The 27,891-nt window shown below is 34.6% G+C and overlaps 3 protein-coding genes and 1 non-coding gene across 7 annotated transcripts; 3 read left to right on the top strand and 1 right to left on the bottom strand.

The window, feature by feature from the left end:
- The first annotated feature begins 228 nt into the window (after positions 1-228).
- LOC107405233 (uncharacterized) lies at positions 229-10,646 on the top strand. 4 transcript variants are annotated; one of them, XM_048481514.2, is made up of 20 exons: positions 231-406; positions 686-1,423; positions 2,499-2,699; positions 3,122-3,205; positions 3,636-3,695; positions 4,625-4,669; positions 5,428-5,627; positions 5,762-5,871; positions 5,950-6,259; positions 6,542-6,638; positions 6,734-6,913; positions 6,991-7,083; positions 7,210-7,272; positions 7,390-7,464; positions 7,948-7,998; positions 8,590-8,667; positions 9,073-9,207; positions 9,722-9,829; positions 9,949-10,014; positions 10,233-10,646. In XM_048481514.2, exons 2-20 carry the CDS (start codon positions 1,061-1,063, stop codon positions 10,305-10,307), a joined length of 2,394 nt encoding a protein of 797 aa, XP_048337471.2. In that variant the 5' UTR covers positions 231-406; positions 686-1,060; the 3' UTR covers positions 10,308-10,646. The 4 variants fall into 4 exon arrangements, with proteins under 4 accessions (XP_060667560.1, XP_048337471.2, XP_048337470.2 ...); XM_048481513.2 differs by having other exon boundaries at positions 691-1,423; positions 5,762-6,259; XM_048481512.2 differs by having other exon boundaries at positions 5,762-6,259.
- A 606-nt stretch (positions 10,647-11,252) lies between these two features.
- LOC107405235 (uncharacterized) lies at positions 11,253-12,948 on the top strand. The gene is made up of 2 exons (XR_009640879.1): positions 11,253-12,206; positions 12,282-12,948. It is a non-coding gene; the product is annotated as an uncharacterized LOC107405235 (transcript).
- Positions 12,644-16,385, bottom strand: LOC107405234 (uncharacterized). Its single transcript, XM_016012260.4, has 8 exons — positions 15,542-16,385; positions 14,816-15,028; positions 14,526-14,726; positions 14,329-14,436; positions 13,983-14,120; positions 13,631-13,882; positions 13,182-13,502; positions 12,644-13,093 (listed from the first exon to the last, which is right to left on the bottom strand). The coding sequence occupies exons 1-8, from the start codon at positions 16,169-16,171 to the stop codon at positions 12,926-12,928; spliced, it is 2,031 nt and encodes a 676-aa protein (XP_015867746.3). The 5' UTR covers positions 16,172-16,385; the 3' UTR covers positions 12,644-12,925.
- A 3,097-nt stretch (positions 16,386-19,482) lies between these two features.
- On the top strand, positions 19,483-26,946 carry LOC107405232 (pleiotropic drug resistance protein 1-like). Its single transcript, XM_060820350.1, has 22 exons — positions 19,483-19,733; positions 20,024-20,144; positions 20,262-20,435; positions 20,548-20,707; positions 20,814-20,890; positions 20,983-21,036; positions 21,149-21,239; positions 21,405-21,706; positions 21,851-22,132; positions 22,232-22,548; positions 22,662-22,822; positions 22,928-23,031; positions 23,118-23,278; positions 23,568-23,697; positions 23,788-24,111; positions 24,541-24,831; positions 24,915-24,998; positions 25,105-25,238; positions 25,389-25,616; positions 25,708-25,879; positions 25,973-26,227; positions 26,338-26,946. Exons 1-22 carry the CDS (start codon positions 19,483-19,485, stop codon positions 26,593-26,595), a joined length of 4,131 nt encoding a protein of 1,376 aa, XP_060676333.1. The 3' UTR covers positions 26,596-26,946.
- Positions 26,947-27,891: the final 945 nt, after the last annotated feature.

The following is a 27,891-nucleotide window of genomic DNA, read 5'->3' as shown; positions in this document are numbered from 1 at the left end:
AATATAAATTTATTTTGGTCTTTGAAACAAAAGAGCATTAATTGTAAAACTCTTTATTTTTACCTTAAATGATAATTTAGGGTGATAAATTTATGTATCAAAAAAGGGGTGATAAATTTGGGAGGGCAAATTGACAATTCAGAAACACAGGGAGGTGTCTGATATAATAAGATAAATTTGTAAAATAGTATTTTCCTTTTTCTTGTTCATAAGCATTTTTTTTTTTAATAAATTTTTTATTAGCATTACTTCTCATCTCCTCCTCCTTCTCTCCTATATGTCCATAACCTCCCCATTCCCTTTTCTCCATTACCGTCCTATATTTAGCAACTCTCTCTCTCTCTCTCTCTCTCTCTCTCTCTCTCTCTTGCTTGCCTGAAGAACAAAACCTTGAAACCGAAAATAGGTAAAATACCTTCCTGATTTTTTTATTTTTTATTTCATTTGTTATTTTGTTCATCGTATGGCATTTAATCTATATATGCCGGTTACATGAATTTCAATTATGTTTTTTTTCCCCTCCTCTGTTTTTTCATATTCTGTTTCGGTTATGAACCATGATATCCTTGGCAATCTTGAAAATTTGTTCGCAAATAATAAATGCTTGATTTTTTTTCTTAATCCTGCATTATTATGCTTCTAATCACAATGTACTCTGCAATTTGTGCTTCGTTTTTGTGATCAGGATAGCCGTTACATGCGTTGCGAAGTTCAAAATTTCATTCGGGTTTCGAAGTTACGAGACGAAGACATTTTATTTTATTTTTTCTTCATGAGTCTTTGAGCATATTCAAAATATATTGGTTAATCTGGTTGCTTTCTTTAAATTCGAGGATCAAGCATATTTTTAAGGTTGAAACGATTTCAATTCGGTGCCTTTAATTCAGTTGGCACAGAAGATCAAAATTTTTTTTAAAAAAAAAAAAAAAAAAAAGGTGGTGGAGAAATCAGTGGAAATGGATGGATGAATGAATATAATGGCAATGGAGTGGAAATTGTGATGGATTTGGTCCAATGAGAAATTGCAATGTGAGCTGAGTTTTGTGCTTTTTTTTGGGAAATGGGTGCTAAAGAAGATGGAGAAGGAAATGGAGATGGAAATGAAGATCGGCCTCAGTCTCCAGTTTGGGTTTTGCAGCAAATATCAGAGGAGGCAATTAGAGTGGCTGGTGAAGCATTGCAAAATGTCTACTCGGGGAATTCTAGCTTCCCACCTTTGGCCGCGGGGCATAGACGAGCACGAAGTGAAATAGGGACGACGGGACACAGGCGGAGTAATAGTTTACAGAGATTGAAAAGTCACGTGCAGAGAGCTTGGCGATGGGGTAACAGTTCGAGGGAAGATGGTGGGCGGTCGAGTTTCAATCCTGAGATATTGGCAAACCAAAAACGGCAGTGGTATCAGCTTCACCCCAAAGCTATGGTACTCTATTTTTATTTCATTTGGCCCTGTTATCAGCTTCATAGTTTAGGATTTGCTGCCAATCTCTTGGTTATCTTTTATAAATAAAAGAAAAAAAAAAAATTTACGTATGTACCTATGGCCTTTACAGTCGTATTTTGTACTGTGTATCCTATGTACTTTTAAGAACGGTAGGTACAATATATAACGCCTATACATATCGAAAGTGAGTAAAACACAAGAGTTCTGTTGCTCTGATAATTTTCTGTTTAAGCAATTTGCTTAGTTAACAGCAAAATCAATTTTGCCTATTATTTAATGATGTGTGGTTCCACAGTTTTCTTTGTTCTTGCACATATTTGATATTTTCACCCAACATGAATGCAGTCCAACTAGCAAAAACCCAAAAGAAAAAACTAAAGAAAAAGGAAAAATAGAAGGAAAAGAAAAGAGTTTATAGTCAGGGGTCAAAAACATGGATTAATCTAGACGGTCTGAAATATCTTGTCCATAATGCCACTTAAAGTACAGTCGTTTTAGGTCTAATATCAGTATGTCTCTATGTCAAGGTACATTCGTATTGTGTCACTTATACTCCATGTCAGGTTCCTTTGGTCTATTTATATTTATATTTTTGTTGCATCTTCTTCTGGATTTGCTATTTTCTTTTTCCAGTTAAGCGGGTTAAGCGTTTCTTTATCCTGGACAACAAATTCTCAAGTTTTGTTGAACTAATTGATTTAACACGTTAGATGTCATTCTTTGTTCCAATACATCTTGGAAATTAGAATTTGACATGATATGAGTGAAATAGATGGTTATTCTGCACATAAAAAAACTTGTGTTCTTATAGTTTCACAAGCATTTTTTTAACTCAATTTAGTTATGGTATCAAACATGTGCATTCAGAATGTAATATAAGTTGCTCCTTTACACGTTTTTTTTTTTTTGACATCTACTTTGCACATTTTTATCTTTCAGTTCTATTGTTTTTAATACTGCTCACTATAATTGTCTTTTATTTGTTATTATGTTATGCTGAAAAATATTTATTTATCTGCGTATATAAGTAAACTATGAGACAATGTCATTACAGGATCAAATGAAGTATCAGGATCCAACCTCACTCTTTGAACACTTTATTGTCGCGGGGCTTCATCCAGATACTAATCTGGAGATTGTGGAGGAAACATATGCTAAAAGAAAGAAATGGGAGTTGGAAATGACGAAATCTGAACTTGTAGATTTTAAAATGCTGCAGCAGCGAGGGCCTCCGCTTCCAAAATTGGAACCTCAGGTTGACTGCACAATTATGTTAATCCTTTCTTAACACTCTTAACAATTAGGCAATCAACATTAACTACGTATTGTTATTTCTGCCTTGAATTTTGTTTTGGTTGCTATATGCTATCAATGATGACTTCATTTTTGTTTATATACACAAAAGGGAATATGCAACCTTCTGTGATGGTATTTCCTCGTTGGTAGAAGCCATTTTCTGTTCACTAAAGAAAAACCTTTGGAGCCAACAATAAAACAGATGATGCAAAAGGCTGGGGGGTTTTGGCAGGGAAGAAGACCATGTTTCATGTTCAACTATAGTTAGGATGCTTGTAGAGGCTAGTTGCTTCAGTTGAGATGTTGTTGAGATACTGCATTAGGAAAGTAACATATTGTGACAGACTGATGCTAATATCTGAAATTCTTTTGGGTTTACAGATACTTTTCAAATACCCACCTGGGAAGAGGCTACCAATGCGTATGAAAGACTTAGCTGCTTTCTGTTTTCCTGAAGGAGTTAAGGTTTGTATTCCTGATCTTCTATGATTCTGTGCTGGTCATCCAATTTATATAAATAATTAATGATGTAATACAAATAAGCCAACAACTCTTCTATTTCATGTGTGGTTCAAATTTGTAAATTTTCAGGAGCTTCTACTTTCCCCTCTTAATAGCTAGTTCATATGAGCTGTATGATGGGACTTAGTCATGCTCTTCACTTCATTTTATATGATATAAGATTGTTTAGGTGCTATATTTTATGATTATCCATTTACTCTAGTCGTGCATCAGCGTGTCATGTGGTACTGGTGGAAGTTTGTCCCATGTAGTACAGCTTTTCTGGTTGAAGATAGCCCCTTTCTCATTGTCTAGAATTTTACTGATATACTTCTGTTGATGCTAATTGATTAATCGTCACTTATAGTTGCATTTATGGATTGTCGTTATTCAGGCACAGTTGTTGGAGAGGACTCCGTCATTAAGTGATCTAAATGAACTTGTTTATGGACAGGTATGCTAAAGCAATTGGCTCACTACTCTACTACTTTAGAATATATATATATATATATATATATATTTTTAACTAAAAATGTTTACAATATCTTGACTAGTTTTTGTTAGTGACTTTGAGACTATATGATAAGAAAGGGGCTTATATACAATCCAAGCACCATTAGCAACATAATTTCAAGATTAATGTCCATGGAGATCCTCTTGTCCACGAAGAGAAGGAGAAGAAGAAGAACTTATATGGAGAACCTGGAGCTTTATTTTACTTTAGTATTCTTCTTTCTCCTTCATTTATCGTTATATATAAGTTAGCACAAATGACAAACCAAGTTGAACAAAATAAAGAAGGTCAGACGACCTTAACATCCAATTGAGCAATAAATAAGATCCATATATGACCTTTTTCTCTTACACTTATGACGTTGCCTACTAATATCTGGTTTTTATCAGTAATTTATGATCCGTTGAAATCTGATTAGTGCAGAGAGTCTTCCACAAGAATTAAATCTTGAAATCAATTTATAGCATCTACTTTTTATCTTCTCTCTTTCTCCAACCCTACAACTCCCCTTCCCCAACCGAAAAAACAAAGATCTCTCTTGGTATTATTTTGAAATAGCTCTCCGCTTTATTAAGTTAGTTCCATGCTATTTTCCCCGGTAATGATACTCAAATCACTTGTCTACTTGTATAGTCCAAAAAGTTTTCACATCTCAGGCTATATGCTGAATACTCGGTGTTTTTGTATGATGTGTTTCCTGAGTTGTCAAGCATACATATACATAATTAATTACTCAGTCCTATGCAGAATGGCTTTGCTAGTTGATATGCTTTTGCTGTTCATGTGTATTAAGTAGTTATCATTTTCTCTTTATGCTGTAACCACCTACACCAAAGAAAATAGGATTTATTGTTGCATCTTATCCACAGGAGCATTTGGGTCGGGATGATTCATCATTTATTTTCTCACTTAAGGTAAGTGGTAACTTTTTCCTTCTCTTTTAAAAATCTGACAACCTCATGGCTCTCATATTATGTCATTAGGTATCCTGAGCTGTGTTTGTTAAAATTTCCACCATGGAGACACTAGACATTTTAAAGTTGGGATTCCTGACATATTAGGATGCTTTTGTTAATCAAAAATAATTTTCTTCTTTATCATCCAAATGAAATTTTTATTTTTCTTTTGCTTTTTGCATTACTCTTATTGTTTTTGTTGTTTGATAAGTCAAATGTTGATATTTCATGTCTTATGATGATTTTCAGTTTTGGACCCTGATGTAGCTTATTTATGGTCTTAGAATGTATTTTAAACGCCACCTTCCCATCACCAAGAACTTTTTATTTTCTAGTTTGTAGCATGAAATTTTTTTCATTTTATGTGTGCATGTATGCATTATATGTTGTGGAGTGTCTTCTGCCAGAGTACTTTTGTATTAGGTTGTGATGGAAAGACGGTGAAATTATTGTTGCTTCTAGTTTAGATGGATTTTCAGTCACTATATAGATTTGACTCTTATAGAAATGTTGTGCATGATTTAGTTGCTTATGACTTTCAAGTGTTTTATATGTGTAATGGTACAGTGGTCTTATGATGCATATCCAGAATCATCTGTTTTCTCAGTATGATATTTGGTTCTTTTAAAAAAAAATTGTGCATGTCATGTACTGCTTTTCATAACAAACAGGGCAGTACATTGATGGTTGTTGATTTCATTTTGCTCATTGATCAGGTAGCAGACAATGCAACACTTTACGGTGTTTGTTTACATGTGCTGGAAATTGTCCAGAGGGCTCCTGGTATCTTAGGTGTCTCATCACCTACTTCTCATTCATCTGGAGGTTTCAGCCGATTTTTAGTTTCTGCACCTCGTTGTTACTGTGTGCTAACGAGAGTTCCTTTCTTTGAATTACACTATGAGATGTTGAACAGGTAAATTGCAAATTGCACCATGACTTCTGGGCATTGACTGTATCTGAATGTTTAAATATTTTCTTTTTCCATTTTGCTTGAATATATTTACAGATCTTTTACAATTTACTATATTCTACTTACTTGTATTGCAGTATTATTGCACAGGAGCGTCTGAATCGGATAACACAATTTGTTAGTGAAATGTCTCTCACTAATTTTGTTCCCTCAATTCCCAAAATGCATGATCAAATGCATGACAGTGGTAGGTCCTCTGAGAGGGAGTCTTTTAGTGATTGGATGACTTCCGCAATAACAGTTGACAGTGCTGCAACTCTCGCAGCTGCTGCTGCTGGAATTATATCTGATGATGAGATTCCTTCCCACTTACTGAAGATTTGGGAATCTCACTCTCCTGAAAGCATTGCTCCTAGTGAGGCGTCAGATTTTAGTCAAGTAAGGGATATAGATAAGGATGATAGAAAACATTTACAACATTGTGATGATTATGGCTCTGAGGCCTCTGGGAATTGTACTCCGGAGAAGAGGAATGGAAGCTATGAAAATGGCCATGCTTCTCCAGAGGTTGGGACATCTTTCTCCTCTAGAACACTCACATTGGAGCATCGTGGGAGTTCTGAACCCATCTTCAGGTGGTAGATCTATGATTATCCTATTTTTTATTGTGGAAATTTTTGCTGGATAAAACAAAAATCGGTCGACTTATATTTTTTGCTCGTTTATGCCTAGATTTGCTTATTTTATGATGTAAACTAGTACTTGGAAAGACATCATCTTATCTGATTTTGATGTATTCATAGAAACATCTCTATAGTTCTTCGTTTGTTTAGAACAAGTCAGATACTTCAATAGTTATCTTAATTACAAGCTATTTGCATTTTACCTGGTAAATAATATATTGTTATCTTTGGCAGTCCAGCCAGAAGCATAGCATCAGAGGATGATGATGATGACCTTTTTTTAAATGGTGAAAAAGATTTTGGGGATGACTTCATCATGGAATGGGCTAAGGTTAGCTAATGTTGTCAATATCTATAGTTTCATATCAATGTAGGTGATATTTTTTATGTACATTTGATCATTCTTCTTTTATGATTCTATAATAGGAGAATAAAAACGACTTGTTACAGATCGTTTGTGGATATCATGCTTTGCCTCTTCCTCGACAAGGAAGCGAATTAGTTTTTCAACCTCTTGAACATTTACAGTCTATCGAATACAGGCGACCTCCAATCTCTGTTCTTGGACTTTATGCTAAATATTCAGATTCATTTGAGCTACCTGAGGTATGTCTTCTGTTAATGATAATCCATAGGCTTATGCTCCTTGATAATTATGGTCACTCATCTTTATAACTTGACAGAAAATCAATGCTAGGTTGGCTGCTGCTGAGGAAGCTCTTGCATTATCGATTTGGACAACGGCAACTATTTGCCGGGTTCTCTCCCTTGAAAGTGTTAGCTCAATTTTCTTGGCTAGTTTCTTGCTATGTTTAAATGGTTATGATACCATAGTGAGCTATGTCAAATGACTCTATGCTTGTTGATATTTTGTCTTAGAGATTGATAAGCAGTTCTCGCAGGTTTTGGCATTGGTTGCGGGAGTGTTACTGGAAAAACAGGTGGTAATATTGTGCCCAAATCTGGTAAGTTGGTCTTTTTCTTAAAATTACTCAAGAAAAACCCTGAGATCAGTAATTTGTTTATATATTTTTGCTTATTTATTTGCAGAGTTTGACCATTTGACACTTCAACCAATGCAGGGTGTGCTATCAGCTACTGTATTATCTTTTATTCCTATGATTGTTCCATTTCAATGGCAGAGCTTAATGCTTCCTGTAAGTTCGATGGCATTCATGTAAAACTGGTCTGAGTTTGAAGATATATAGCTCATAAAACTATTGGATTAATCTAATAATTGTTATAACATATGGTTGATCACTTTCTAAAATGCTTTTGAAGATTAATGTTTTGCTTTTGCACTTTTGGTCCCAAAAGTACATAAGGTGTTTTCCTTTCTGCAAAGGGAGGCATGTATATTGTATAGTAGTGTGATGAAATGAAGGAAAACTTTGATGTATATATATATATATGTATACTTTTATGTATATTTATATATATATATATATATAGTTTTTTTTTTTTTTTTTTTTTTTTTTTTGTGCGTAGGATTTTGAAATTTATGAGATTTTGCATCCTTTACCCAAAAAAAAATTATTACTTCATTTTTTTTTTTTAAATTTATTATTGTATACCCTACTTTCCTTTGGTAAGCATACATTTTACACTAAACTGATTTAGAGTCTTTTAATCTTTCTTAGGTACTACCTGGACGGATGCTTGATTTTCTTGATGCCCCAGTTCCCTTTATTGTGAGTTTTCTTCCACTTTCAAGTTGTATTCTTGCTAAATTGCATGGCATTATACAAAATTTCACTTGGTTTACTTTCTTTCAAGACTACCGCTCCACATATTTTTCATTTCTTATCGGGTCCTTTAATGGGATACTGAAACTATGCTAATTTGTTAGTTGAAGTTTGATACTCGATAAAAGGTTCTTGCTCATTTTGCTAGGATATTTTCCAAGATTAACCTACAACTAGCATGTTATGTGAAATCTGGTTGCCACTCTTTATTTTGATGATTTAGAAATAAGAAATTTATATCGTGTTTAATATCTTTCTCGTTGGATCACATTCTGCTGCAGTTTATTTAAGCTATGCATAGCATCTAATATTATGAGTCTAACTCATCAAGTGATGTGTGGATTTATGAGGGTCATTATGTCCTAGTAGTTTCTTAGTTGTTCTATTAATAAGGATATTCGAAATTTATTTTCTACCACAGGCTTTATCCTATATGTTAGAGAATTCATAGAACTCACATTGACTCCTTCAGTTCTACATGCCTCAAGAAATTGTAACAGTGTTTCATAGCCAGCCCTAATGCCTTCGTCTTTGCAGGTTGGACTGCAACATAAACCTGCAGATTTGAAGATTAAAACTTCTAATCTTGTTCTTGCCAATGTGACCAAGGACCAGGTTTGTTTTCAATTTCGTTTATGGAAAACTAAAAGATCTTAAGGCCACTTTAGTGGATGTCCTTTAGAATTTTTTCATGCTTAAATTTGAATTCAGTGCTAAAACATGATCCTTCTAAATCTACTGAAAACTTTAGAATCTTCATAGCTTATAGCTTTTTCTTAGTTGAGTGTCTATTACTTGGCCGGTCTCTTTTTTCCATTAAGAAAGGATAATTATAAGCTGTTTTTCCTGCCTTACATTGTGCTTGTTTGATAATTACTGTGTCATATACTAGCATTTTTTAAAATTGACACTATGAAATGTACAATAACTCTTGAAGATACTTCATGCAATTATATAATTCATTGCTTCAACTTTCCCCCTTTTTTTATTATTTTAACTGTGAAATTTATGTTCAAGCAGGTGAAAATGTGTCACTTGCCAACACTTCCACGATATAAGGAGCTTGTCTCTAAGCTATCGCCCATCCATGATAGATTGTCACATGAAAGTTCCATTGCTACGAGGCATCCTGTATATAGGTGTAACGAAATGCAGGTTTTTACTGTTGTACTTACATGCTTGATGATTCTGCTTTTTAACAGTTAGGAATTTCACATTCATCAAGCATGAAGATACATTGTAACTAATACATGTCCCTTGATAAAAATTTAAATTAAAAAAAAAAAGGAAAATAATTTGTAAGTCCCCGCAAAAAAAAAAAAAAAAAAAAAAAAAGAGTAAAATCAGCAAGGGTGATGCTTACCAGAGGTTTTTCATTGTTAAGAATCCTAAGGGAACCTTTTTGTTCTCTGATATACCTTTATGGTAATTCTGTGAGCAGGTCAATAAAAAACTTCAAGAGACCATTGCATTCTTCTTAAGACTAAACCCCATAACTGTCTGATCTGTCTTTCCATGCATCTATGTAAATTTTTATTTTATTTTTTTGTTTTTTTACTTTTTAATTGATTTACTTAGCTTTGGATGCTTGCTGCTCTTTTATGAAGATATGCTGCTTCTCATGCTTAATGCTTCAATCAAATCACTAGTATTTTGAATTAATTTGCAGGCTGATGCTGCAGCCCAGTTTCTAAAAGTCATGAGGTGGTACTTGGAGTCACTTTGTGCAGATCTAAGGCTTCATACAATAACAAGTGTACAATCTAACAATGACAGGGTATAGATAATATTTTTATACTTTAGTTTTCCTAAGTTTTGAATAAGAAGGCATTATAAATACCTTAGATGGGCTAGCTTATCATATTTTCACATACAAATTTTTGGCTATTTTTTCAGGTTTCTTTACTTCTCAAAGATAGCTTTATTGATTCCTTTTCTAGTAGGGACCGGCCATTTATCAAGGTAACTTAACACTTTTTTATTTTTCTTGTCCTATCCTCTCTGTTTAAACATTTTGAAGTGCAGGCTGACTTTTATTTATTAACTCGCAACATCAAACATTTGAAATAATGAATATTTTAAAAGTTTTAACAAATATGATTATGCAGTATCTTTTTATTCCGACTTTCATCTTTTGATTTCAAATCATTGCCCATGCATTTCTCATTTTGTCATTGCAGCTTTTTGTGGATACTCAAATGTTCACCGTTCTCTCGGACAACCGTTTGTCAAGCTTTGAGGATGGGAATTCATAATTTGATCCAAGCTGTGAAGTTGCAGATGAATCTAGCTTGAGTTACATGGTAGTGGCTTATGTTGTTGGTGATGGAATTGTCAACAAAGTTTTTGTCAAGCGAATGGTTTTGGAGCTGTTAACTATGAACAGCTGTGCAGCTAAGGCTTGCGCAACAGTTTTGTAACATAATGCTATAGTCACAATTACTAATTTCCTTGTACTGCCCGCACAAAGGATCATGATCCCAATCTTTATAATGGGGAATTATGATAATTGGGCCTGTCAAAAATCTTGTTTGAAAGTTTTGTAAATGTCGATAACTTAATAAACATTCTATGAAAAGTTCTCTTTCTGATCAGTTGTTACATATTTTTAGCCTCAGATATTGTTTTGTTTCGTTTCGTTTTGTTCTTAATCTTATTCTTCTTCTATTTATTTTTAAACATGTATATTCTGCAGTATTTTTATAATATATGAAGAAGTATAAGATAAATAGTTGTTCAATTTTGAATTTGTAATATGAAAGTGCAATAGGCATTAAGAATCTTCACTTTTTTTTTTTTTTTTAAAAATATTTTTTGGGGCGAAAAGGCATTAAGAGCCCAAGTATGAAAAAAGCTTAAAAAATTTGAACACAAAAAATGATTTAAAAATCAGTTTTTTCTTTAACTTCAGCATATGGCTAGTCTTTGATTGATTCCTCTCTCTATTTCACTAAACGCAATTATTTTATAATATATTAATTTTACACACAGATTTTGCTAGAAATATATCATTGGGAGTTATTGGATTCATTTAAAATGACAATTATAAATATACATGGATTCAAATTCTATTTTAAGCCAAATTTCATGCTCAATTTTTATTATACTTAAGTTTTCTTTTTTTTCTTTTTTTTTTTTGGGTAAATAGGACTGCATTAAAATAATTAAAAAAAAAAAAAAGAAAAGGGAAGAAGAAAGAAAGAATTAAAAAAAAAGAATTGGAAGTTGGTAGAGAAAAAAATGGCTAGAAATGTGAAAATCACCCACCCTTCAACAATTTCATCGAGACTAAAGAGAGCAGGTGAATAGCCATTCCCATTTTTATCATATAGAGATTATAGAACCAAGGAATAATATCCATTTTGGAGAAATGAAAATAAATAAATAAATAAAAAGAAGGAGAAAAAACCATACTCGGTCTGCGTCGCTGTCGTAGGTTTGAAGTGAGCATACAAAGACCATGTGCTAGTCGGTTACAAGCCTTTTCACAAGATGATAAAAGATGCAGTAACATGAGGAGAGTCAACAATGGAAGTCATCTTGTTCGCGGTGATTTTAAGCAAACGTTCGCTGGTTCTACGGGCCACTTACCAGCACCACTTATACCCATCAAAGCTGTGAGAACACCTTGTCTGAAAGCACCACTCACACCCATGAGAAGCACCAGTTTATCCTCATGGATACCCTGGTTTTCCATTCCCTGAAAATGGAACCTAGACAAATGGGTCTTGTATTTTAACACTAGTCAAATCTGAAAGTTGAAAAACAAGCTTTATCACTTTTATGTTTCCTGTGGCATGTCAACGGAGTATGTGTTCTCAGCAATATCTTCAGTCCTAACAGATGAGGATCTGGAGGGACTATTTCCAATCTTTATTTCTTGATCTCCACTCTCTACCTATCGATTAGAATTCAATAACTCCATATGTAAGGTACCACACCTGAAAGCCATTACATTAGGTCACATTTACAGAGCCGAAAGTAGTTGGGAGTTGAGATCAAAAAATTAAGATTCGAAGTAGTCTTTCCAGGCTTTCATCTGTTAAAGCTATATTGCTCAGATCAATTATAACAGGAACACTGAAATGATCCTTCCATTCGAACCGCATTTCATCACTGTTGAGGATATCGCCTACTCTGTTGACATGCCAAAGGTAACATAAATTTTTTATGCGATAGGGCTTGTTCTCAACAAATACAAGACCCATTTGTCTAAATTCCATTCTCAGGGAATGAACAACCGGGGATCCTTGAGGATAAACTGGTGCTTCTCAAGGGTGAGTGGTGCTGCCGGTAAAACAACTCTTATGGATGTTCTGGCCGGTAGGAAAACTGGAGGCTATATGGACAAAACTATCACAATTTCTGGTCTCCCACGAACCAACATATTGCTTTCAGGTCGGGCGTTCTCACAGCTTTGATGGGTGTAAGCGCTGCTGGTAAAACAACTCTTACGGATGTTCGGGCTGGTGGGAAAAGTGGAGGCTATATTACAGTTCTGGTTTCCCTGTTAACCAACAAATAAACATTGGCTTGAATTTCTGATAATGCATGAACATATATGCCGAATAAATAAAAGAAAACTAAACAGTGAAGCGAATGGAGAATATTTCATTGATATTCAAACCTACAAAACTTGTAATTATGTATAATTACGTCTGTATGTAAAGGGAATTACAATAAAAATGTCAAGGACCTCTAACGTATGCTAACAACCATTGTATGCTAACATCTGATTCACATGTGCAATCAAACGTCAGCTTACAAGCAGACATATTGTTAATCACTAATTAATTCCTCTCTTTATTGCACCAAAAACTGTTAGTTTGAAATATATAATTCTCTTGTTAATTTCACAAATATATAATATGTTTCACTTCTCTTCATCCTCTGAGTCGGACTTTGCAAAAACTGCGTCAGGCTGGGTTTCAGCATATGCTGGAGCTATATACTTTGGATCTTTTGCTGCAACATCTGCATACTTCAGTATAGCATCTCTTGGATCTTCCTCCATCCATGTCTCCTTGATCATACCCCCTTGCTGCAATGGCAGTCAAATTATAAGTCTCTTACACAGATATAACAAAGAGATAAAACAAAGAGCAAGAGAAGAGGAAAAAACAAATTACCTTGAGGAGGTATTGAGTTAATAAGCTTCCTTTACTAGCACCAACTCTTCCACCAAAGCCTGGTCCTGTCATGGGGAGTTCAGGCTTATGGGACTTCAGAGGATCCTTCAATATTTTCTCCCTTTGACGCTTGCGGCTTGGCTGATCCCTAAATAAGGGCAAAGCATGAGGGTTGTGTATCACCGGTTTTACCTCAAAATCGTCGACAGATTTTTTCCTTGGTGCACGAGCAACACAAACAAGAGCTCCTCTTTCACTAAGCGTAGGGTCATACAATATATGGGTTCCTCCTTGGCTTTTATCTCCAGCTGTTGCAAAGATCTTCAAATACAAAGAAATACATGAAAGTTTGGTTTATTTTCTACAATAATTCGGAAATATGTTAAATGAATGCATGTCAGTGCTTCGAAATATCTTAATTAAGCATTTTAATATGTTATTGTGCTTACCTGATTCAACTTTGGGTGCCAAGCACACTGTACAACACTACAAGTTGGGGATATCCCAACTCTCGTAACGAGTTCAAGTTTTGCCCGATCAAAAAAGCACAGCAAACCACCAGTGGTGCTCTCCCTTTCAACAGATGTTCCAGTCAAGAAAAGTTGCTCATCAGGACTAAATGCGACATTTGTTTGAGCATAATGGTTTGGCAGATCCTCAAACATCTTAACAGGCTGTCTTATCTGGCGCAGGTCCCAGACCTGGCATGTGATTTCATGATTAGAGAAAGAAAGGCACTTTGCAAAATCCAATGTCCATAAAAGCAATATACTTTCAAACTTTGTTTTCATTAGTCATCACCTTCAATGAATCATCAAAACTTCGTGATAGTAAAATTTGCCCATCACTAGAAAACTTCAGCCCTGAGATGTCATCTGAATGACCTTTCTCAATGTGTATGTCTGGCCTGCTTCCCCATCCAGGTTTAATGTTCCATATCTATGACAATATGACAACAAAATATAGAATGTCAAAAGACAATGATATGAAGGTCATTGCATTCAAACTAACATGAAAAATTCTATCCGAATAATATAAATGTCTATTTTTTTTTTTTGGGGGGGGGGGGGGGGGGGGGGAGGGAATCTACAAAGCTTCTGCACATGGAGTTCATTTGCATGGATATCTAGACAGCAGAAACAAGTACCTGTATAGATCCATCTCCTATAGCACCTGCAATGCATTTTCCATCACGGTTCCATGTGCAAGTTGTAACTGGCACTCTTCCAGGCTTTGCAAGTTTTGGTTTGATGACCTAACCATTGAGTGAATGCAAAGTTACTTAAAAGAAATTTGATTTTCATAACAAGTCTCTAAAAATGGAAATTAATTTAAGGGACAAACCTGTTTCTGGCTTTTGAAGTCATTTACATCCCATATACGCAGGGATCCATCCTCCGATGAGGTTAAAATCGTCTCCTTAGTTTTAGGGTGCCACTCCCCCCAAGTCAATCCTGATATATGTCCCTTGGTATTCTTTAGATCACGGATATACATGTCCCCTTTCACAAACTCTCCTAGAGTAAGCCCATCACGATCATAAATCTAGATATCATCATAGTTAGACATAAATGACGGTCCAAATAGTCCTCTAATTTTACAAAAAAGACAGGATAAAGAGACGGCATTACTACCTTGGCTTGTGCTGAGCCAGTCACACACAAGAAACGGTCTGATGTTGGACTCCAGCTTAAGTTACGAACTTGATGACCTTCAAATGGTTCTAGCTGTCTAAATGATTGCAAACGTGAATTCATTCCTTGAAAGTCATACATACGTACTGAATAATCGTAACTGCCAGAAAGAACTCTAGACCCAGAGTGATCGACGGCAAGAGCTGAAACAACCTGTCCAAATATCAAAACCAAGACCATAAGCCTTCTTGTTTCAAGTACTTGCTTTTGTTTCTTCTCTAGTTCTACTATTATCTGGTCTATGGAGTATAAGACAACTAAAATTTTCCAATAACTTATCAAGTTTTTACAAAATAATCCACCGAAATAATCTCTCTCCCTCAAACTTTCCAAAGCTACTAAATTTTTTCCTTGCTCAAACAATCTTACAGCTTCATCACTAATTTCTATCACCCAATAAAAGAAGCTTAATTCAATTACATTAAAATGTCGTACTTCTAGAGCTATTGGGAATTTTTTTTTTTTTTTTTTTTGAAGTATGAATTCTTATTTAACTGGAAAAAACTACACAAAAATCTTTCTTTTTTCGAAAGAATGCACACCTATCCATTAAGAAGAACAAAGTAAATATATAAATATATATATATAAATATATATATATATATATATATATTTTTCCTAGAATGTAGAAACAACAAAGTAATTGCAGAGAAGAAAAAACAGTACCTTAGTGTGGCCCTTAAGCACAATCTCATTGCTAAGTGGGATCCGATACCTATTCTCCTCTTCATCATCCATATCCTCCTCCGAATCACTCGATTTCGAACCTCCTGGTGGAGGTCTGGGCGGTCCAATCATCTCACCGTTGTCGTCGTCGTCGTCATTCTTATCCAAGCCTACCGGCGGCCGAGGCGGTCCGACCATGACATCATCATCATCCACATCCTCGGTGCCATCATCGGTAGCCAGCCCCTGCGGCGGCGGAGGCGGTCCAACAATCACATCGCCGCCATCATCCTCATCCGTCGGCGGAGGCCGAGGCGGCCCAATGGTTACACGGCGACCATCGTCGCTGCTGCTGGTGAAATTAGGGTTCGAAGCTTTGGATGTACGGAGGGAGCTGAGCCAGTCTTTGGATGAGGACGAGAGAGAAGGGAGGTCAGTGGTCTTCTTGGTAGAGGAGGAGGAGGAAGATGAAGAGGGTGGTTGTTCTGGAAGGTTCGTTGTAGTGGAGGCGGAGCGACGAGTTGTTTGGTGGATTGCTTCGAGAGGAGTTTGGGCTTTGGATTGCTTGCCGAATGTGAGAGGGAACTGAGCTCTCATTCCATCGAATATCTCTGCCTCGTCATCTTCCATTTTCCGGCCGCTGCTTTCCACTCCTTCCTCTGGTTCTTCTTCAATGTCTGAAAACAAATCGTTATTTCGTTGGAAATCCGACCCGATCGAAAACTGGGTTTTGCTTGATTGATTGATTGTACCGCTATTAATTTTTCTTTATGGGCTTTGCTGGATTTGTGACCTTTTGGGTCATATCCCAATTATGTTTTGGGAACTGGGCTTGATTTCGATTGTTGGATACGAAGGCTCATATCCGATGTCTACCAACGAAGTTTAAATTTAAAAAACAGTATTTTAGAAGGGGGAATTTTAGCATGCGAATAGTTTACATAAGATTGCATCCAAAATCAATACATTTAAATAAAAATATCGATATAATATATTTAGTATATAATAAAATTAATACTTTTATCTAAAAAATATCGATTTTAAATATATTCTATTATTAAAATTTTTTATTAAAATATAAATAAATTAAATTTTAAAAAAATATACACCAATTTTGGCTTCAATGAAAATATATATAGAAATATTCTTTTGGTGAAAATCGCTGTCAAATTGCTATGCTACATACGGAGTAAGGATTTGATATTTATTTGACCCATTAATACTATTAAATAGGCTTCATTAAGCGATTTTAAAAAAAAATTATTATCATAATTATTATTTTGGACAGATTTGCTTCAAATTGTATTGGAGTTGTTATTATCCGAAATAGATCGTAAAAGGTTCATGCCAACCTAAAATGGTACATACACGTAATTAAAGAAATTAAAATTATGAAACAAACATTGCTTGCAATCTGATCAAAGGGATACAAAAAGAATAAGAAACATTACACTGAATTTTGGAAAAACCAAATCATGAAACAACTCAGTTTAAAAAAAAAAAAAAAAATGCATGTAAACTCAACGCATTTATTTATCAATCAAATATTCCTCCGCAAAATAAGACCTCGACCCATAATAATTTCTGTTTAGGACAATATAAATAAATAAATAAAAAGGAAGAAAAAAAAAAAAAACAGTAAACGTAGTTGCTGACGTTTGAGGTTATCCAAAATCCTGCATTAATTTGGATTGGCATCTTTTAATTTACATTTAATAGGAAAATCAAAGCTGTTTAAAATAGTTTCTGAGTTATATATATATATATATATATATGTTTTTTTTTTTTTGACGAATTGGTTTTTGAGTTATATATGAGTCCTAAAGCGGCACGGACTTTAATGTTGTTGCCTAGTATGTTATGCAAATTTAAACTTCCTGTAAATAAGAATGGCCAAATATATTTAAAAAAAAAAAATGGTGATGTGTTCAGCTTTTTCTTTTGCCTTTTGCATTCGCATTTTGACAGCTAGTAAATTATAAAAATGTAATTGGCACGACATCTATAATACTAAACGGCAAATTATAGCATAGCACTTAAACGCACAATGCTAAGGTATGGAAACGTCAAACTTTACTATAAAAGAATAGTACTGTTTTTACATGTTGGACTTGAAACCAACTTGTACACATTTTATAAAAAATAAGGAAAAAAAAAAAAAAAAACTTTCTTTGTGCACATAGCTGTAGAAGAATACTACTGTTTTGACTTCAATGACTACTTGGACTCCAGATTGAGTATGTCAAACAGTAACCGTCACTATCAAATAGATATATATATATATATAGAGAGAGAGAGAGAGAGAGAGAGATATTCTTTTGGGGAAAATCACTATCAATGGGATCTGCTACATACAGAGTAAGGATTTGATATTTATTTGACCCATTAATACTATTAAATAGACTTCATTCCAATAATAGGAGCCATTTAAAAAAAAATAAATTATGATGACTATTATTATTATTGTTTTGGACTTCAAATTGTATTGGAGTTGTTATTTTCCAAAATAGATTGTAAAGATTCATGCCAACCTAAAATATGGTACATGTACGTAAAGAAATTAAAATTATGAAACAAACATTGCCTGCAATCTGATCAAATGGATATAAAAAGAATAAGAAACATTACATTGAATTTTGGAAAAACCAAATCATGAAACAACTGAGTTTTTATCTTTTTTATTTTTTATAATGCATATAAACTCAATGCATTTATTTATCAACCAAATATTCCTCGTCAAAATAAGACCTCGAGTGATAAACTAGTCCAGAAATTCAATTATGCAAGGAATAATTTCTGTTTAGGACAAAATAAATAAATAAATAAAAAGGAAGAAAAAGAAAAATGAAAAACCAGTAAACGTAGTTGCTGACGTTTGAGGTTATCAAAATCCTACATTAATTTGGATGGGCATCTTTTAATTTACATTAATAGGTAGGTGGTGAAAAAAAGGTAAAAAAATGTTAAATCATTTTTATTTTATTAAAAATCATAGCTGTTTAAAATAGCTTCTGAGTTATATATATATATATATATATATATTGATGAATTGGTTTCTGAGTTAAATATGAGTTTTAACGAGGCAAGCACTTTAATTTGTTGCCTAGTATATTGTGCAAATTTAAACTTACTGTAAATAAGAATGGCCAAATATGATTAGAAAAAAAAAAAAAAAGGCTATGTGATCAATTTTTCTTTTGCTTTTTGCATTCGCATTTTGACAGCTTGTGCGTAAATTATAAATGTAATTGGCACGACATCTATAATACTAAATGGCAAATTATTGCATAGCACTCAAACACGCAATGCTAAGGTATGGAAACGTCAATTTACCAAAAAAAGGTAAGGAAACGTCAAACTTTAGCATAAAAGAGTAGTATTGTTTTTGCATTGTTGGACTTAAAACCAACTTCGTTGTACTTATAGCTATAGGGATGGATTTTTTTTGGTGAATATAATTATAGGGATAGTCAACAATTCAATAATATAGTATTAGACTATGTTTGGATTGATGGAATAGGAATAAGAAAAGGTAAAAAAATTAAATATTTTGTTTGAATAGTTAAAAATTAAAATGCAGCGCAAAGGGAGGAGGAAAAAAAATAAAAATAAAAAAGCAATTAACTTTTTAAATATTTCACAATTGCATTTATTAATTATTCAAACACTATTTTTTTTTTATATTAAATTTATCCTTTCCTTTTCATTACTTCTTTCAAACATGGCGTAAGAGATTTGGCGACCGAGATTGTGATAGAATATCGGTGCACAGTTGTTTGAATTGTTTGCCACGTAAGTTTTCTCTTGCATGATCGTATCAGTGCTGATTATGTCTCTCTCTCTTTCAATATATATATATATATACATATGTCGGATACAGCAACTCATTATTCGTATCATTATTGGCATTACAACACCGTTGAATTTTTATGGTTGCAAAAATGGCGAGTAATGCAACCAGCTGCAATGAAGAAGAAGCTGATCCTAAATGGGCGGCGCTCCAGAGGCTCCCTACTTGTGACCGATTGAAAAAAGGCTTTCTAATGACCACCAGCACGAGACCCGAGGCACAAGAGATTGATGTAAGGAATCTTGGCCTTCAAGAAAGGAAAGAATTGGTAGACAGATTAGTGGGAGAAGATGAAGAGGATCATTCTAAGTTCTTGTTGAAGCTCAAGAACCGCATCGATAGGTACGCCTAAAAAAAAAAAAAAAAAAAAAGAAAAAAGATATTTATTGAATTCCTCTTCATTATCACTACATGAAGAATATGCAGAGTATTAATTAATGCTGATATAATATAGTATAGAGAGAGGTTATCCGAACATCGTGTGAGGGAAAAAAAAAAAAAAAAAAATTAGTGAAACAGTTGGAGTTGTGAGAGAGTGAAGAACACGGCACAGTTTACATGATCTTGTACTTTCTTATACATATTCTTTAAGTTTTTTTGTTGTGGTATAAAATGGTAAATTTTCTATGCAGGGTGGGGATTAGTATGCCTACAATAGAAGTCAGATTCGAGCATTTAAATGTTGAAGCTGAAGCTTATGTTGGAAGCAGAGCTTTGCCTACATTCTTAAACCTCTTCTTCAATTTATTTGAGGTAATTAAATAGCAATATGTTAAAAGGGAGATATATATATATATATATTGTTATACCATTGATTCATTCTAAATTTCTTATAAAAATTATTGTTTGCATTGGTGTTTGGTTCCAAAGGGCTTCTTCAACTTCCTTCATATACTTCCCACAAGAAAGAAGCGCTTGTCAATCCTCAAAGATGTTAGTGGGATCATCAAGCCTGGCAGAATGACACTGCTTTTGGGTCCTCCTAGTTCTGGGAAAACCACACTATTGTTGGCATTGGCTGGAATGCTCGACTCTAATCTTAAGGTAATTGTCCCAAAAAAACAACAAAATGCAATATCTTTGTTTGTCTACATACATACTGAAATTTATTGCTGATTCATTAGAAAATAAAACTGTTTTTGTGTTTGTGGTTTAGTTTTCCGGAAGGGTGACTTACAATGGCCACGACAAGCATGAATTTGTGCCTCAGAGAGCTGCAGCCTATGTGGATCAGCATGATCTCCACATTGGAGAATTGACAGTCAGAGAAACCTTGGCCTTCTCTGCTAGATGCCAAGGGGTTGGACCACGTTATGGTACTTGGTTCATTTATGTTACTTTTTTTTTTTTTAATAATTTTTCTTTGCTTTTTTCCCAAGCTTTCTTTAGTATTCAGGATTTATCAAATTTGGTTTTTTGCAGAGATGCTAGCCGAGTTGGCTAGAAGAGAGAAAGAAGCAAATATCAAGCCTGACTTAGACATAGACATCTATACGAAGGTGAGATTTATAGACAAATGAAAATAGAGGCCGCATATCTTTTTTTAAGTTAAAAAATAATTTGGTTTCTTTGAAATGACAAACAAATGCAGGCAATAGCAGCAAAAGGCCAGGAGGCAAGCATCGTGACAGATTATGTTCTCAAGGTAACAACAGTGCTTCAAAGATGTAATTAAAAAATAAACATTAGAAATGACCACCAAAGTTCATTTTCTCTGGTTCAATATTAACCATATGATTATGGATATCAATTATTAGGTTTTAGGGTTGGATGCCTGTGCGGATACCTTGATAGGGGATCAATTGTTACGAGGTATCTCTGGTGGACAAAAGAAGCGTGTTACGACAGGTACATTGATCAACAGCATGCAATTGTAAAACAAAAAAATCATTCTATTTTTCTAAAAGACAATCTTTTACATTTGAACTATAAATGCTGGAGCTAATTAACACATTAAACCTTGTAATTTTCTGTAAGTCAACTATAAAATTATCTTCTAATAATGTGTTACAGGGGAGATTATGGTTGGACCTTGTAAGGCATTCTTTATGGACGAAATATCAACTGGCTTGGACAGTTCAACAACTTTTCAAATTGTGAACTCGATCAAGCAAAATGTTCACATTCTCAAAGGGACAGCATTCATCTCTCTCTTGCAGCCAGCTCCTGTGACTTTTGATCTTTTCGATGACATAGTTCTTCTCTCGGATGGCCATATTGTGTATCAGGGTCCTCGGGAGCAAGTTCTTGAGTTCTTTGAATCCATGGGTTTTAAGTGTCCCGAGAGGAAAGGCGTCGCAGACTTCCTGCAAGAAGTAAGCTTGCATAGAAATATTTGCATGGCTTTTCTTTCTTTATTTATAAGTATGCTTGCATAGAAATATTTTTATGGCTTTTCTTTCTTTATTTATAGTTATAACCAAATGAGCTTGACTTAAATTTCTAACAAATTTTCGTAGGTGACATCGAGGAAAGACCAGGAGCAGTATTGGGCAAGGAAAGATGAGCCATACAGTTTTATTTCCGTCAAGGAATTTGCTGACGCATTCCAATCATTCCATGTGGGACAGATGCTTGTTAATGAACTTGCAACTCCATTTGACAAATCCAAGAGCCACCCAGCTGCTTTGACAACTAAAAAATATGGTGTTACAAAGAAGGAACTCCTGAAAGCTTGCTTCTCTAGAGAATTTTTGCTCATGAAAAGAAATTCATTTGTCTACATTTTCATGTTCTTTAGGGTGGGTCCTTCATTTTCCTTTTAAGTACTTTTTTATTCTTTAAATTTTTTGAATGCAAAATTTTGAACGTCCATAGTATTTTTCATTTCCACCTTTTAGCTTGCTGCACTAGCACTGATGACAATATCAGTGTTCCTACGAACTGAGATGCACCACAACTCTGTAATCGACGGAGGAATTTATCTGGGAGCTTTGTTCTTCAGCCTGATGACTGTAATGTTCAATGCAATGTTTGAGCTTTCCATGACTGTTGCAAAGCTTCCTGTTTTTTACAAACAAAGAGACCTACGTTTCTTTCCTCCATGGGCATATGCATTTTCCTCTTGGATCCTAAAGATCCCAATCACATTTACCGAAGTGGGTGTTTGGGTTTTCATTACATACTACGTCATTGGATTTGATCCCAATGTAGGAAGGTAAAAGTAAAAGAGTCTCAATTATATGTCAAATTTCAAAAATATTTTGTATTTTGTTTTTTTCCAGTTTGGTACATCCTAAAAACATTTGTTCTTTTACGTACTGCATGCAGGTTGTTTAGGCAATTCTTTGTGCTTTTTCTTGTTAATCAGATGGCTTCTTCATTGAACCGATTTATAGCTGCAGTTGGCAGGAACATGATTGTTGCTTCTACCATATCATCATTTGCTCTAATTATACTTTTCTCTTTGGGTGGTTTCATTCTATCAAGAGGTATGAGTATCACAAGTTACAAGTTTAAAGCAGAAAAAAAGAAAGAAACCGTGTCTTCCAACTTGTTGCGTAATTCTTTTTTCCTCTCTTTACTTGATACTACAGAGCATATAAAGAAATGGTGGATTTGGGGTTACTGGCTATCACCTTTGATGTACGGCCAAAATGCAATGTTAGTCAATGAGTTTCTTGGGAAGAGTTGGAATAAGGTAATTTCACAAATTGTTTATTAGTCTTCCATATCAATCCTTCTCTTACTGACCATTGACCTTTGAATTTTCTTTTTCCGTTAAAGGTTCATCCAAACTCAGTGGAACCTCTAGGAATTGCAGTTTTGAGGTCTCATGGATTTTTCACTCAAGCATATTGGTATTGGATAGGCACTGGGGCATTGTTGATATATGTGTTACTGTTCAATTTCTGTTTCAGTCTGGCCCTAACTTATCTCAGCCGTGGGTATCTTTACATAAATCAATATCGAGTAAGTTGAAGCTTACACATTGAATATCGAAATCTATAAATTGTTTTGCAGCTTCTGTGAACCAGCATGCCGTTAAATCTGAAGCGTCTCAAACCAATCAGAATGTTAGCAATACAAGAGAAGCCATAAGATCTCAGTGCAAAGATAGTAGTACTTTCCATCGACGAGCCAGCAAAGGTGATATATCTGCTTTCGCACTGCCAGACTATTATGTTATGTTATTTTATTAAGATGGTAATTGAATTCTAATTGACATGTAGAGAGTGAAGATCAAAAAATTAATATTGGAAGTAGTCCCACCAGGTCCTTATCTGTTAAGACTGGAATGACTCTTCCATTTGAGCCACACTTCATCACATTCAAGGATATCACGTACTCTGTTGACATGCCGCGGGTAATGTAACAGTGAAATAGGTTTCTGTTAACTTTCAGAATTGACTAGTGCAAAATTATAAGAAACATTTGTCTGGATTCCATTTTTCAGAACCAGGATATCCTTGGGGATAAATTGGAGCTTCTCAAAGGTGTGAGTGGTGCTTTCAGGCCAGGTGTTCTCACAGCTTTGATGGGTGTAAGTGGTGCTGGTAAAACAACTCTTATGGATGTTCTGGCTGGTAGGAAAACTGGAGGTTATATAGAAGGAAATATCACTATTTCTGGGTACCCAAAGATCCAGAAAACATTTTCTCGAATTTCTGGGTACTGTGAACAAAATGACATCCACTCTCCCCATGTTACTGTGTATGAGTCTTTGGTCTATTCATCATGGCTGCGTTTGTCGCCAGAAGTCAATTCTGAAACCAGGAAGGTTGGTATTTTAAATCCAAATCCATTTCAGGCCTTCGTTTTTATCAAATCATAACCAAATTAATTGAGAACTGAAGCCAGACCCAAACTTTTTTTTTGTTCAAATATCACTTTGTGAATATGCTCACGTTAGGGCTTTCCCTTGTCATGGCTGAGCAAGACAAATCAGAGCAAGTTAACAAGCATTGTTCTCTTTTATATGGCTATGTTTTCGATTGAATCAAATTGTTCTGATTTGAATTGACTGTCGAAAACTTATTATATGTACAAAATGAGAGCAAAGGCTCAGATTGTATACTTTCTATACTTGATACCTTAAGCTACAAGTCATCAATTTATATTGCAGTAGTTTTTGTTTTTCACAAGCAGCTTGAATCTATATCAGCCTTAAATTAATGCTAATATTTTTGAAACTGGCTGCTGGTTACAGATGTTCCTTGAGGAAGTGATTGAACTTGTGGAGCTGAGCCCACTAAAACAAGCAATGGTGGGGTTACCCGGTGTAAATGGTCTTTCAACAGAGCAGCGAAAGAGGCTAACAATTGCAGTCGAGCTAGTGGCTAATCCATCCATAATATTCATGGATGAACCAACTTCAGGGCTGGATGCAAGAGCTGCTGCCATCGTTATGAGAACAATTAGGAACACTGTGGACACTGGAAGAACAGTCGTATGCACCATCCATCAGCCAAGCATCGAAATATTTGAAGCTTTTGATGAGGTATGAAACACTAATAGTCTGTAAGAGTTGAAGTTATTTTTGTGCTTTTCTCCACGTATGAAATATTCATAATGGCATTGCAGCTATTACTAATGAAGCGAGGAGGACAAGAGATATATGCAGGTCCATTGGGTCAGCACTCTTGCCATTTAATTAAGTACTTTGAGGTATGATGCTGATAGAAACCTGCAACTAAATATGGTGAAAATTTTCGGTAATTTTTAATCATTTTAATTAGTTTACGATACATGAAACATTTCGTTTTCTATCCAGGGAATTCAAGGAGTTAGCAGAATTAAAGATGGTTACAACCCAGCAGCATGGATGTTGGAAGTTACTACTCCAGCGAAAGAAAGAGATTTGGGACTTGATTTTGCTGATGTATACAGAAATTCAGAACTTTACTTGTAAGTGTACCATATACTACTTATAAGGTTACATTGAAGGACAGAAAAAAATCTAACTCAGGATCAAACACAGCATAAAATTGTTGCTAAAGGCTTGTTCTGTTTATGCAATATCTGTTAATTGCTAATGTCTAATCTTATATGTTTTAGGAGAAACAAAGAACTTATTATGGAATTAAGCAGTCCTGCTCCTGGTTCAAAGGACCTCTATTTCCCTACTGAATACTCACAGTCACTTTTCACCCAATGCATGGCTTGCTTATGGAAACAACATTGGTCCTATTGGCGCAATCCACAATACACTGCCTTAAGATTTCTCTTCACAACCTTTATGGCCATAATGTTTGGGACAATATTTTTGAATCTGGGTTCAAAAAGGTTAGTTCCATTAATCCTAATAAACACAGAAGTTCAAAGTGTATTATGTTTGCTTTATATCTAAAAATTTACGGGCATTTTTGAATCCTAGGACTAAGCAACAAGATCTCTTCAATGCAATGGGTTCCATGTATGCAGCAGTTATCTTCCTTGGTATTAAAAATTCATCCTTGGTGCAGCCAGTGGTTTCTGTTGAGCGAAATGTCTTTTATAGAGAACGAGCAGCTGGAATGTATTCAGCCTTCCCATATGCTTTTGCACAGGTGATTGACTAAAATTCCGTACTTCAGAAACTTCCATTATCAAAAAATCCAAACATTTTGCTGAGGAAGTTGGAATTTCCCTTCTTTATGTAGGTCATTATTGAGGTGCCTTATGTCCTTGGTCAAGCTTTGGTATATGGGATAGTAGTTTATGCAATGGTTGGATTCCAATGGACTTTTTCGAAGTTTCTCTGGTATCTATTCTTCATGTACTTCACATTTTTGTGCCTTACTTACTTTGGCATGATGGCCATTGCCTTGACACCAAACCAGCACGTTTCTGCTATATATGCCTCCGTATTTTATGCAGTGTGGAACCTCTTTTCGGGATTCTTTGTCCCAGTAACCGTAAGTTTTCCTGCTAAAATTTCATCATTTCTAAAACATAGTTTAAAATGCAATCATTTCCTTACTTTTTGTTCTGTTCTTTTCTGTGGATTTTCTCATTTGGCAAACAGAGGATTCCTATATGGTGGAGATGGTACTACTGGGCATGTCCGCTAGCTTGGACATTGTATGGTTTGGTTGCATCACAGTTTGGTGACATAAAGGAGGTGATGGAAACGGGAGTAACAGTGGAAGAGTTTTTGAGGGACTACTTCGGTTTTCACCATGAATTCTTGGGAGTTGTTGCAGCTGTGCTTGTTGGGTTTACTCTACTTTTTGCATTTGTATTTGCCTTGTCCATTAAGATTGTGAATTTCCAGAAGCGATAGAAAGGAAATTTTCCTCCTCATGATGCTAAATAGGAAGTTTTATAAATTTCCTCTTCTCCGCGTTAGAGATCATACTAATTAGTGATAAGAAGGTTGCTACTGTTGTCTAGTTAGTGATAATATATGCTTATCATGTTTATTTCAGTTATGTGTAATCTTGTAGAAGGCATATCTGTTGTAATTTGTAGCTAGGTTACTAGGATCTGAGATTTATCCCTCCTAATCTGTTTATTTGCGTATAAATGAATCCATTATTGTTCAGTTTATGTATATAAGCTATTAATATATTCCCTTTTTTCATCATCATATATTGTTTTCTGAGTAGGTATCAGAGCTTGAGGAAGACAACGTTGAAAGGCTAGTATAAGTAAATTATACATTACATATTATAATCTTGAAAACAAAAGTATGTAAGTGCTTGAAAAGGCCTAATCTCCTCTTGAAAAGGCCTAATCTCCTCTACCTTCCTGTATATCTTTAATCAATTACATCTATCATATATTAATATAAATATTTAGATTGATAATGTAGAGTGTATAATTGTGATAATTTTTTACAATTGCAATTATTTGATTAGAGACGTATATAGGTGTAGATTTATTTGTAGATATTTATAATACATTACATATTATAGTTATGATATATGAGTTTGATATATACTTTTTTACACCTCCACAAGGAATAAATTCACAAATTATATATATATATATATATAATAAAATAAAATGTGGACAAAATAAAATAAAATAAAAATGAAACTTCTTCTCCAAGTAAGTATGAAAATTTTCCGTTGAGACATGATTTTCCTAACCGTAATGGTGCTACATTACAGGATAAATATATGGATATATAGTACAGAAATCGGGTTGATGGGTTTATGCAGGAAAGGATTAGATTGGATGTATTTGGGCCAGATATGCTGGCCTAATTTCTGGTTCGAGAAGGATTTTAGATTGTGGAGCCCATTAATATTGGTTAAGTGGGCTTCATTCTGGGTTTTTCTTTTAGGTTTTTTGGAAAAATAACCACCTCGAAATTTTTCTTTTTGAAGAATAGCAAAAAAATTTTTTTTAAAAGAAATTAGCTAACTTGGAACAAAAATACCCTTGATCAAATTGAAAATTACGCAATATGGTTTTTCTTACCCTTTCCTTTTTCCCCTAAACACTCGTTCATGTCGGCTTATCTCCCATTCGCCGCTTACTCCTTGCATCTCATTTGCTCTCACTCTCTTTTCTTGTATTTTTTTATTTTTGAAACTAAACTGAGGTAAATTTTTTTTTTCTTATTAGATGA

This window comes from Ziziphus jujuba, chromosome 9 (assembly GCF_031755915.1).
Source record: "Ziziphus jujuba cultivar Dongzao chromosome 9, ASM3175591v1".
In the NCBI taxonomy this organism is placed as follows: Eukaryota; Viridiplantae; Streptophyta; class Magnoliopsida; order Rosales; family Rhamnaceae; genus Ziziphus; species Ziziphus jujuba.
This window is presented reverse-complemented; position numbering and strand designations above follow the sequence as displayed.

Coding starts and splice junctions, on each gene's coding strand:
- LOC107405233 (XM_048481513.2), top strand. CDS start 1,061: ATGGGTGCTAAAGAAGATGGAGAAGGAAATGGAGATGGAAATGAAGAT. Junction 1,424..2,498: donor AGCTTCACCCCAAAGCTATG/GTACTCTATTTT, acceptor ATGTCATTACAG/GATCAAATGAAGTATCAGGA. Junction 6,914..6,990: donor ATTCATTTGAGCTACCTGAG/GTATGTCTTCTG, acceptor ATAACTTGACAG/AAAATCAATGCTAGGTTGGC.
- LOC107405234 (XM_016012260.4), bottom strand. CDS start 16,171: ATGGAAGATGACGAGGCAGAGATATTCGATGGAATGAGAGCTCAGTTC. Junction 13,883..13,982: donor GTTTTGATGATTCATTGAAG/GTGATGACTAAT, acceptor ATCACATGCCAG/GTCTGGGACCTGCGCCAGAT. Junction 13,503..13,630: donor GGCACCCAAAGTTGAATCAG/GTAAGCACAATA, acceptor TTGTATTTGAAG/ATCTTTGCAACAGCTGGAGA.
- LOC107405232 (XM_060820350.1), top strand. CDS start 19,483: ATGGCGAGTAATGCAACCAGCTGCAATGAAGAAGAAGCTGATCCTAAA. Junction 22,549..22,661: donor TTTGATCCCAATGTAGGAAG/GTAAAAGTAAAA, acceptor TACTGCATGCAG/GTTGTTTAGGCAATTCTTTG. Junction 24,112..24,540: donor TCAATTCTGAAACCAGGAAG/GTTGGTATTTTA, acceptor TGCTGGTTACAG/ATGTTCCTTGAGGAAGTGAT.